The sequence below is a fragment of the Carassius carassius genome, chromosome 9, assembly GCF_963082965.1.
Source record: "Carassius carassius chromosome 9, fCarCar2.1, whole genome shotgun sequence".
NCBI lineage: Eukaryota > Metazoa > Chordata > Actinopteri > Cypriniformes > Cyprinidae > Carassius > Carassius carassius.
This window is the reverse complement of record NC_081763.1, coordinates 28,611,082-28,623,381: the sequence shown is the minus strand read 5'-3', so window position 1 is coordinate 28,623,381 and position 12,300 is coordinate 28,611,082. Positions and strand designations below refer to the sequence as shown.

The following is a 12,300-nucleotide window of genomic DNA, read 5'->3' as shown; positions in this document are numbered from 1 at the left end:
CTAAAAAAACCTTATTGACCTCAAAGCTTTGAACAGTAGTGTTTGTGTCTTCTTGCAAGCTGTTTTTATAAGATACATTTTTTTCAAACCCCTACAAATCCCCATTTTTACATTATAAATATTTTTCACTGCTAGTTTCTAGTCCGTGTAATATTTTTCTTTAACAATAACAACACTGGCCTGCACACACATAATCTATTGCAGACATGGGGAATGGGAAGACTAGGAAAGTAAAAACAATTATCCACATTTCCACAACTGAAGAGTGTTGAAGGACACGGCTTCAGAGAGAAGGAGGCTGCCTCTCAACACACTCACAAATGTACGAAGTGGATCAAATATCGTACTTTCTACACCTGCATCCCTGAGAGAAACACATTTTGCACACTGACCTGCGAACTTGATGTGGAACTTATTCTCAGGTTTGAGGATCTGCACGTAGAGAGGGCAGTTTGGGGCAAAGTCCTTCACGGCCCAGGCCCTAAGAATGGTCTGATGGTCCTGTGACACATAAAAAACAGACAGAAAGAGAAGCACCTGAACAGAAGTACACCATTAGTCATAGTGTCTGCTCTTATGTACCAGCCATTACCCTCTTTACAGAGACATTAACATCTAAAGTGCCCAGACACTATTTAACTGAACAGAGATGACATCACTGAATTCAATGATGAACTGCCTTTAACTATCATTTTGCATTATTGACACACTGTTTTGAACTTGTTTGTTCAGTTGCTTTGACGCAATGTATTTTGTTTAAAGCGCTATATGGTATAAGGTGACTTGACTTGACTTAAAGTGCCTGACAACTAGGTGAATCTCATTAAAACATGTAGAGGCCACATTTCACCACAAAAATTTAATTATATTTAGCAAAAAGAAAAAAAGCCTATTTCTAAGACCATTAAGATGTTTTTTTTCAATGTAAAATTATTAAGCATTTTTTTCACCAAATTCCAGACATCTACTTTATACTTAATTTGTCCTTAATTAAATGAAAATTCAAATGCTCTATATTTACATTTTAATGAAGTAGTAAATCAAATATCATATGATGAAAAAATACACATTTACAAAGTTTTTTTTTGAAAGGTTTCATGAGAGGCATCCAACTACATTCTCAAACATCACTTACAACTGCCTTCAGGATAAAACATTTAATGCTGAACGGTCAAAAAGTGAGACCAGTAGGGTGAATGTCAAAGATTGAAAGAGAAACGGGCTAATACTGGAGATGTTTGAAGTTGCTGCTTCCTATATTCTGGTTAGAAATGAGAGGGTTGAAAAGCAGAATGGAAAATAAGGTGAAAAATTTAGTTGGAGGGGAACGTACAGCGGCAAAGCGGTCCACTTCAAACCGGTTGCTTAGGATAAAACAGGCCTCGGCATCATCCATCCTGCAGCCAATCATAATGAAAAGAGGTCAGAGAAACAGAGCCATGTTCCATAACAGGGGAAAATGGAAGGGGGGGAAAGAGAAAAAGACAGTGAACTGAAAAGAAACACAGAGGAATTAAAAGATGCAAGTCAGTTTCTTGATCTGACATCTGTGGCATGCTATGAATTACCTCAAAATATAATTTTAACTCATCCCTTAGGGAAAAAAAAAATAATAGGAAGTGTGAGATCTAGCTGATAAAAAAGTTTTTTTTTTATCTGCTAGCACTGCTATGCTAAGCTATCAGGCTAAGCTGTTAGCTTACTACCTGAAAAAAAAAAAGATCATTAAAATATTTCATGATTGGGACTACATACACAATTCTCCATCAGGCACCTATCAATTTAGTTGAAACATTTATTAATAAAGGTTTGGACTCAAGTGCATCAGCGAAAATATGAGCTACACACTGCTTTTAAAATGTTTGGTGAACATTGCAGTGACTATAAGTGGAGTAATGTAAATGAGTGAAAATTATTGATTATGAGTTAATGAAATGATTGTACTTAGATAATACACAGATATTTCACCTTAAATATATTTATCATACATAGGTGCATTATACCTCAACCTGCGATGTTGCTCTACATAACTTGCAGATATGCTACATAAGCATGGTTAAAAAAAAACTGTTTTACTAGTAGTGGTTTCTATTGCAATATTGTGAACCATACTACAACAGAACTCACAGGACTTATAGCAGTATTGCAATTTACTCCTTACTTCTATTGTCATTAAAATATGGTTAAAGTGTACTGCTGAATGTAATGACAAGCATTTATGGTAAACTAAAATATACGTTGATGTAATTTCTATTGTAACTTGTATGTCATGTATTTAAATAGATTTGTAACTAATGACAGAGATGCAATTTATTGCATTTAAAATATAATACATGTAAATGTAATATCAAATAACACACAATCAACTATTTTACATGTACTTCAGTATGTTAGTCAACACATCAAAATATGACAAAACATGATAAAAATGTTATAAAAACATTGATTTAAAATATACTTTGAAGTAATCTTATAATTTGATACCATTACAACATGCACTTATTAAAAGAGTACTTAAGTGTTTAGAAATATTGTAATGAGTGTGGCTTTAAATACATCACAGTTATTTCATTAATATTATATAATCTGCAAGTGCAGTTTTAAAAATCCCTTTTTACAAGGGCACATTCAATACAATTAAGCACACTTCTTTTTTTTTTTTACTTCGGGTGACTTGAATTGTTTATATATTTATTCAGCAAATCTTACTTTGCCCTCATTAGGTCTTGATCTTTGAGAGCAGATCCCTGCAGGTAGATGACCCTCTGAGCCCATAGTGGGATGTGCAGTACCCTTCGCACCTGGACATCCATCTCAGCGGGACATAAGATGACCACATAGTAGTCCTGGACATGATGAGCTCAAGTTAGTAGAAAACAGGGTCAGACAGACACTGCAAGCTAATGAAACCCGGATCATACACACATAAATAGCTTGATGAAATTCAATTTGATGTTCAATTAATCCTAGGACAAGAACATCAGCTTCCAGCACTCCTGAAGAGGATTAACTGAGCTCATATTAGCATGAACGTACACATATTAACATGTGCGAGTGTACATACGCACACGCATACCAACCTGCAGTCTGGGGTGAGCGAAGAACTCGTTGAGAAAGTCCATGAGTAGGTCTATCTTGAGACAGCTGACACACAGCACCACGTGCTTCTCAGTCTGGGCACGATATCGGCTGTAGTTCCCTCCAGACTTCTGTCGTTCCATCCACAAGAAAGCCAACTGCTCAAACTACGGGAAATCCATGTGAGCAAAGCTTCGTTAAGATAGTTTGACAAAGAGGCATCAGGCTACACATGGCTTCAGTCAGGTTATCAGAGCCTGAGATAACTATGTGAAATTAAGCTCTATGAGCAAACAAAAAGGTGTCATGGAGTCCACAATACCTCTGACAAAGACATCAGCAGCAAATCATTTAAGACCTGCAAGGTGGAGCCTCAATGGATTGCATTTGTTGGTCCAGCACACCCCATAGATGCTCAAACAGATTGAGATCTGGGAAATTTGAAGGCCAAGGCAACACCTTGAACTCTTTGTCATGTTCCTCAAACCATTCCTGACCAGTTTTTGCAATGTGACATTGTGCACTATCCTGCTGAAAGAGGCCATTGCCATTGTGAACATGGTCTGCAACCATCTTTAGGTAGGTGGTACGTGTCAAAATAACATCCACATGAATGCAGGACCCAAGGTTTCCCAGCAGAACATTGTCCATAACTACTCACACGCACTGTGCTATCCACCTGATCTAAAATAAAACTAAGTTTTTTTTTAGCAATGTGAGCTACTGTAGCTTTTGTGTGTGGACCAGACGGGTTGGCCTTCGCTCCCCACATGCATCAGTGAGAGTTGGGTACCCATGTCCTTGACACCAGTTCACTGGTTCTCTTTCCTTGCATCACTTTTGGTATTTACTAACTGCATATTGTGGGACACCCCACAAGACTTGCCATTTTAGAGATGCTCTGACCGTAGCCACCACAATTTGGACCTCCCTCAAGAAGTCCCTCAGATCTTTTCACGTGTCCATTTTTCCTGCTTCCCCCGACAGGTGCCATTGTAACGATATAATCAATAATAATGATTTCACCTGTCATATTATTTGTCACCCCACATTTACACACAATTTGTACTTATACTTTTATTTGAGTGATATTTTAATAGTGTATCTGTACTTTTACTCAAGTACTTGATTTGTGTACTTCGTCCACCACTGGTGTGTAGATATTGGTGGGGATGTGGATCATGTTGGTTGTCTTATGGACTACGTGTGTTGTGGATTGTGTGGGTGATATTGCCAGTGAGCTTCTTTTATGTGTTTCTATGCAATAGCGCTCAGATGCATGTTTAATAGGGGGCGTAAATATCCAACAGAAGTTCTTTTCTCCTGGTATTGAGTACATAAAGGGATTCTCAGCTAAGATTCGAGGTGTTTTATTGTGAGTTGTGGGTAGTGTCTGGTATTCAGGGGCTTTCAGGCAAGGGCTATTTGGGAATTGAGATTTGGCACTGTTTAATTGCAATAGAAAAGCTTCGAATAAAAAAAACCTCATTGTAATGTGTGCACAGGGAGCGATGGGATACTGCGTCTGCCGTCAGTCTGTGTGGTGAGATGGCTCTCTGCGGGCCATGAGCCATACTGGAGATTTCCCCTGTCAGGCCAGAAACAAACACAGGCTTGGCTGTAATGCTCACGCACCAGCTGTGTGTAGGGGGCAGCAGTAAATGTCACCTGGTATTTGTAGATGAAAAGAGTAGGATGGCCTCGCTGGAGCCACTGCCATTTCCTGTGTGATGGAAACGTACTAGCCTCCCAGAGAGAAATCTGGGAGGGAAGCCCTCACATCACACATGAAAGACAAGTTCAGTCTCATCTCATTCCCTCCTCAGCCCAGAGGGAGGCTCGTGCTCGTGAGCGAGTGTGTGTGAGACTTGTTTGGGTGAGAGTGTGTCAGTAATACATGCTATATGTTGAAGTGGGATGTGAAACGTGTATCATTAAAGTGCTGTGTACATGGAAGCATGTCTCAGTGTACGTCTGTGCGCCTGTGTGTGTCAGACTGTGAAAATCACCAGCTGTGACGCGTCTCATGGGGCCTTATACACAAAAGTGATTTGGCTCAGTGCTTTTGTCACCATAACCACATAATATTTGCATAAAATATCTGACAGTTAAAATTATGTGAGGTTGTGTGAAAGGACAATGCAGAACTACTGTTGAGGAAACTGAGTGAAGTCAGGATAAAATACTTTCTATCATTTACTAAGCTCTCTGTAAATGTTTCAGAGTAATTCAAAGTTTCAAAGCTCTTCATGCGAACGTGCTGAAAGTTTGATGTGATAATCAAGTGGGACAGATGTATTGTATTAAGAGGACTTAAGGTTTGTGTCACTTGTATAAGTTACAGTATGATATGAATTATTGAATTTGGTAGTGTAAAATAAATACAGTATAAATAATGTTTGCTGTATAAAATAGTATATACATATAATACAATTAAATTAAACTGTTAAGCATAACCAATAATATTAGTATAATCAAATCATTTCAAATATATATTTTAAAATCTTTCCAAGTTGTTGAATTAAAAAAGCTGAAAGTTAAAAAATAAATCAACAACATATATATTGCATCAATGACAGTAGTTTCAAACAAACTATAACCATCATAACTGAATGAATCTGTGTTTTCAATGAATCAGGTGAGCAGATGGTTCAATAACCCATTCATAAAAACAGTGCTTCACTCAAATACTTTTTTGGCTGCCTACTGTTTTAGTTTCATTTTTATAATGTCATTTCAAATTTCCATACTCAGAGTTTTATACTTAAAACACTAATCTTATAAGACTATTTATGCAATTATAACCACTGTGCATATAACATGCTTACATGTGTGCACATACATACCGCACTTACTGATATTTAGAGAAAGAAGAGGCAGCGAGTGTGATATAGAAATAATCAAACAGTTCAATAAACAAGAAGTAAAACAAAACACAGTGGTGGTGTGCTGTTGTTCCTTAATGAATCAGGGTTTTTCAACAAACTGGTTGAGTGAATAATTCAATGACTGACTGAGTACAGTATTGACTTATCGTCAGTATCGTAAGTTGCATGGAATATTCAGAGACATGTATGTATATATAATGAAAAGGAGGAGGAAGAAGAGTTGTCATTGTCCGACTGTGTTTATTTACCTGTATTGGTAGAACTATAAGAGCCACACAGATCATGATGACCACCAGTAGCTGAGAGGGCCAGATCTGAGGTGTAACATCACCAAAGCCCACAGTAGAGAAGGTGACAACACAGAAATACAGAGAGTCAAAGAGCGTCAAGTTGTTCCCTGCTCGTTCCAAGTGCTGAATACCACAAATACTGGAAGAGAGAGAGAGAAAAGGGACTAAGAACACCTCACACATGGATTTAAAAGCATAGCTCACCCAGAAATGAAAACCTGTATGATGCTATTTTAAAAGCTTTTTAGAGCCTGATAGACGTAGTCACTAAGAACCGTTATAATCTTCAAAACTTCTACTTGTGTCCCATGAGGAAACAAATTAACAGCATATGGGAAAGGACATGGTGGTGAGTAAATAATCTCGGAATAAACTATTCCTTGAAAGGCTTTTCAGGTGGACAGGTTTGCAGGGATTTGCATGTGTATGGAAAGCCAGTAGGTTTATATCATCACCGGATGGTTTGGAGCAAACTGTGATAAACACGAACCAAAACACAATAACGGTGTGGTGAGCCACGCGCAAGACGGCATGATGCGAACCCTGTTTGTGTGTCCGTATGTGTGTTATCTTTGAGAACAGCCAGTGTGTGTGTGTGTGTGTGTGTGTGTGTGTTTGCTCAGTGTTGGAAGGCCAGTTGAGTCAACATGCAGCTGTCAGTGGTGAAAAGGTCATTAATTTATCCCCTTTCTGTTTTACAAATGCACTGGTACCCTGCACATTCAGCACCTCCCTGCTATTTACTTCACGGAACAAGAGAACACACACAAAACATGGTGTTTAATTAATCAGCACTTTAGAGACATCATCCTGTCAACTACTGACCAGTCACACAGACAGCAGCACTGTCACATTAGTTCCCATTCTGCAATGTACAATGCAAAAAGACCTTGTTCGACATGTCCACTTTTAACATTTCTTGCACCAAAAACAATATATATATATATATATATATATATATATATATATATATATACATCACTTCTTAATAAAAAAAACAAATATATATATATATATTGTTTCCCTGATATGGAGGTATGAAGGAGGAATTTTCTTGTTGACAGAAATCAGTTTTAGGCCCTGTTTTGGTTTTTCTCTCACCAAGTGAAGATGAGGCAGACCAGGGTGCTGATGAGGATGAGCACCTGGTTGAACATGGCCGAGTGTGTTCGCTGAATCGCTCTGTGCAGGTCATTCTGAAAACAACATGAAGGAGGAGAGAAACAGAGAGATAAAAGAAGGCAGACATGAGAGACAGTGAGACCTTTAATAACACAGTGCCATTGCGCTTGTCCTTATGATAAAAACCTAAAAACATAATAATCTAGAGCTCTGGAAAGTTCGATAACCAGCCAGCTTTCAGCAGTACAGGACAGACAGATTCAGGAAAATAAGGCATGAGGTGGAAGTGAGATAGAGATGGAGGAAAATTAGGGCTTTGTGATGCAAGTGGATAAACACTGACACAAATGCTCAGGAATAAGGGAGAGAGGATAGGCTTGATTTCTTACAATCATGTTCTCAAGAGCGTGTTTGGCCAGCCAGCAGTTCAGAAAAACAGGAATGAACAAGTTTCTGAAGGAGGGCATAATCACCTGATTGGAAAGAAAAAACACTTAATTTCCTTTAATTCAAAGAGTTTGGTGATACAGTATAACACACAACATGGTTTCTACCACCACAATTCAGGAGCACTGCTGTGGGGTTGATGAATCTTCAGCATTATGGCAAAAAAAATTACATATTTTAGTTATTTCTAAGCACATGTAAACACAATAGCTTTCTATATGAATTGGTGCAGTTCTTTTTAATGTATCCGATTATTCAAACAGGAACAGTCAATCTGAATCAACTCACTTTTTTCACTGTGCCTGGATTATACTGTACACATAACCACAGATAAGGCTGTTATGAAATTAATGTTAAATAATGCACATTTAGAATGCAAGTAAAATCTAAATCAACCTATACTGATTTGTTGTAGTAATAATAATGATAATAATAATAATAATAGTAAGTAATAAAATTAAACACAATATTATTATTATTATTGTTTTGTTGTTGTTGTTATTATGTTTATTAAAATAAAAAGTAACATAAACTAAATTGCTTTAACTGTTAGTAAAATTTAATTATTATATTATGCTTTATAATAATAATAATGCCAGAATCAAAATATGTTTTGTAATTGTTAGTAAAATAACATCATTCATATATAATGTTTAATAATATTAAACAACAGCAATAATAATAATAATACTGTCAGAAATAAAAGTTTTTAAATTGATAGTAAAACAATTAATTATCCTTATTATGTTGAATCAAATAAATACAGAAACAAAATCGTTTTCTAACTGTTAGTAAAATATAATTATTTTTTAATCTTTAATAAAGCTTTGATAGGATTGTTAGTAAAAAAAATAAATATTATTATTATTAATGTGTCTGATAAAACATAGTACTTCTACTACTTCCACTACTGGCAGTAATAACAGAAACTGCAATTGTTAGTAAAATATAATTATTAATAAATTATATAATAATATGTATTTATAAATAAATTATATTTATTATATATAAATTATATTATGTTATATATATATATATATATATATATATATATATATATATATATATATATATATATATATATATATATATATATACAGTATATACAGTCGTGGCCAAAAGTTTTGAGAATTACATAAATATTAGTTTTCAAAAAGTTTGCTGCTAAACTGCTTTTAGATCTTTGTTTCAGTTGTTTCTGTGATGTACTGAAATATAATTACAAGCACTTCATACGTTTCAAAGGCTTTTATCGACAATTACATGACATTTATGCAAAGAGTCAGTATTTGCAGTGTTGGCCCTTTTTTTTCAGGACCTCTACAATTCGACTGGGCATGCTCTCAATCAACTTCTGGGCCAAATCCTGACTGATAGCAACCCATTCTTTCATAATCACTTCTTGGAGTTTGTCAGAATTAGTGGGTTTTTGTTTGTCCACCCGGCTCTTGAGGATTGACCGCAAGTTCTCAATGGGATTAAGATCTGGGGAGTTTCCAGGCCATGGACCCAAAATTTCAACATTCTGGTCCCCGAGCCACTTAGTTATCACTTTTGCCTTATGGCACGGTGCTCCATCGTGCTGGAAAATGCATTGTTCTTCACCAAACTGTTGTTGGGTTGTTGGAAGATGTTGCTGTTGGAGGGTGTTTTGGTACCATTCTTTATTCATGGCTGTGTTTTTGGGCAGAATTGTGAGTGAGCCGACTCCCTTGGATGAGAAGCAACCCCACACATGAATGGTGTCAGGATGCTTTACTGTTGGCATGACACAGGACTGATGGTAGCGCTCACCTTTTCTTCTCCGGACAAGCCTTTTTCCAGATGCCCCAAACCCCCAGATGCCCCCAGATGCCCCAAATCAGAAAGGGGGCTTCATCGGAGAATATGACTTTGCCCCAGTCCTCAGCAGTCCATTCACTATACTTTCTGCAGAAGATCAATCTGTCCCTGATGGTTTTTTTTTTGGAGAGAAGTGGCTTCTTTGCTGCCCTTCTTGACACCAGGCCATCTTCCAAAAGTCTTGGCCTCACTGTGCGTGCAGATGCGCTCACACCTGCCTGCTGCCATTCCTGAGCAAGCTCTGCACTGGTGGCACTCCGATCCCGCAGCTGAATCCTCTTTAGGAAACAATCCTGGTGCTTGCTGGACTTTCTTGGATGCCCTGAAGCCTTCTTTACAAGAATTGAACCTCTTTCCTTGAAGTTCTTGATGATCCTATAAATTGTTGATTTAGGTGCAATCTTAGTAGCAATATCCTTGCTACTAATATCCTTGCTATACAATATCCTTGCCTGTGAAGCCATTTTTATGCAACGCAATGATGGCTGCACGCGTTTCTTTGCAGGTCACCATGGTTAACAATGGAAGAACAATGATTTCAAGCATCACCCTCCTTTTAACAAGTCAAATCTACCATTCTAACCCAATCAGCCTGACATAATGATCTCCAGCCTTGTGCTCGTCAACATTCTCACCTGAGTTAAAAAGACGATTACTGAAATGATCTTAGCAGGTCCTTTAATGACAGCAATGAAATGCAGTGGAAATGTTTTTTTGGGATAAAGTTCATTTTCATGGCAAAGAAGGACTACGCAATTCATCTGATCACTCTTCATAACATTCTGGAGTATATGCAAATTGCTATTATAAAAACTTAAGCAGCAACTTTTCCAATTTCCAATATTTACGTAATTCTCAAAACTATATATATATATATATATATATATATATATATATATCTAAAATAATATTGTGACAGAAACATTATAATTTTTGATTGTTAGGCCCAATTCTGGAGGTGGAGCATTCCATGAAAATCCCATTGACTTCTTGTACTCACAGTGATCACGAAAGGAACGGTGCTGATCATCTCCAGAATGAACGGAATACGCAACACTTGCTCCCAAACGTTGCCCTGGAAACAAGGACACTCTTGTCAGGGTCAAGAAACACTGTTGTATGTGTGACCTCTTAGATTAAAGGATGAAACTTTGCTTTGATTGGGTTTGATCCACTGAAGAACAGCAGGTTAGGCAGTTAAAGGTCACTCTCCTCGCCCCACTCGGAAATATGTTTCATTTATCGTCTGCAGTTGGGCCTGTGGCTGAATTAAGGTGTTAAACGCCTGCCATATTTCAAAAGCTGGATGTACTGTATGTTTAGGTCTCACCCATGTGGGCCCTGTGTGGGTGAAGAGGCCTAGATGGTGTTGAAAGAAATCAATGCAGAACAAAGAGCCCGAGAGATGTGTTGATGCAGGTTGTGCTCATCGTATGGGGATCAAACAAGACTCTAAGAGATCCCTTCACTATCGGCGTCTGGAGGACAAACATGCCTCGTGCTTTCTCTGCCCACTTAGTCCCTTCAAAACAGTTCAACGCAAACACTTCCTCTATCAATTGCTCTCTATCACGGTTTAAAAAAAAAAACTGGTCAAAACAGCTTATGGCGGTTAAAGGCATAGTTCACCTTCAGTTGCTGATCCCCATTGACTTGCATAGTATTTTTTTTTCTCTATACTATGGAAGTCAATGGGGACCAGCAACTGAAGTTGAACTATCCCTTTGAGCTTATTTTTGTAGCATGCTTAAGTATATTCCTTTAAAGCAGACTATTTTATTTCATTAACTAATAACTAATCTTTGTTAAAGTACGCTAGAGATTTCATTTCCAGAAAATAAAAAAAAATAGACATTAGTAATGATTGGTTATAGCGTCAGTTAGCCCCTGCTGGTAGAAGTTGTAACTAACAAAGGCAGTTTCTTCTTTGACATTCATTCTAAAGCAGACGTTTTCTGACTAAATGAAAGTCAGGTAGGGCTCTTAAAAGCTAAATTTGGCTTGCAGCCGGCAATGTAATGAACAGAAGTGCTAACAGGTACAGATAGCTCTCTCCAGGTAATACAGACCTCTTTGAAGCCAAGAGGGTCTCATAGTGGACTAGTGATAAAACCATGGGAACATGTGTTGTTTGACTCACCTTGTAACTGAGGTACACCAGCAACATGGTCTCTGAAAAACTGATGAATGCAACAAACACCTGGAGAGAGGCGAAAACAGACAAACAGAGAGACAAAAAGGGACAAAGATGAGAGAGAAGCAGAGGTTGTGTAGGAAGAAACAGCAGGGGCAGCATGTTTCACACTGTTTGATAATAAATGGCCCAACCGAGGTCAACACAACAATGGCAAATGTATCTGTGTGTCTTTCAACCACAGGCAATTTTATGAACTATGGCTTGATTTTTAATAACGCTAGGTTTTGTTATATGAAGGTCACGAAAACAATGTTGCATCATTTATTTTTGCTACTTTTCTGTAAAGATTTATTTATTTTTTACCCGATCACGAAACTTTTAAAAGGGTCATATGATGCGATTTCAATATTTCCTTTCTCTTTGGAGTGTAACAGGCTCTTGGTGCATGAAGAAGATCTGTAAAGTTGCACAGACTAAAGTCTCAAACCCAAAGAGA

The 12,300-nt window shown here is 37.4% G+C and overlaps 1 protein-coding gene across 2 annotated transcripts in view; it reads right to left on the bottom strand.

The window, feature by feature from the left end:
* Positions 1 to 12,300, bottom strand: part of LOC132149496 (potassium channel subfamily T member 2-like) — a 76,563-nt gene that overhangs the window by 16,552 nt on the left and 47,711 nt on the right. For both annotated transcript variants that reach the window (XM_059558800.1, XM_059558799.1), the window contains exons 6-14: positions 11,808 to 11,867; positions 10,668 to 10,742; positions 7,768 to 7,851; positions 7,358 to 7,452; positions 6,215 to 6,395; positions 3,081 to 3,245; positions 2,710 to 2,846; positions 1,334 to 1,397; positions 393 to 501 (exon numbers count right to left, since the gene is read on the bottom strand). In XM_059558800.1, the coding sequence (XP_059414783.1) occupies positions 393 to 501; positions 1,334 to 1,397; positions 2,710 to 2,846; positions 3,081 to 3,245; positions 6,215 to 6,395; positions 7,358 to 7,452; positions 7,768 to 7,851; positions 10,668 to 10,742; positions 11,808 to 11,867 (970 nt within the window). The remainder of the gene's footprint in view (positions 1 to 392; positions 502 to 1,333; positions 1,398 to 2,709; positions 2,847 to 3,080; positions 3,246 to 6,214; positions 6,396 to 7,357; positions 7,453 to 7,767; positions 7,852 to 10,667; positions 10,743 to 11,807; positions 11,868 to 12,300) is intronic.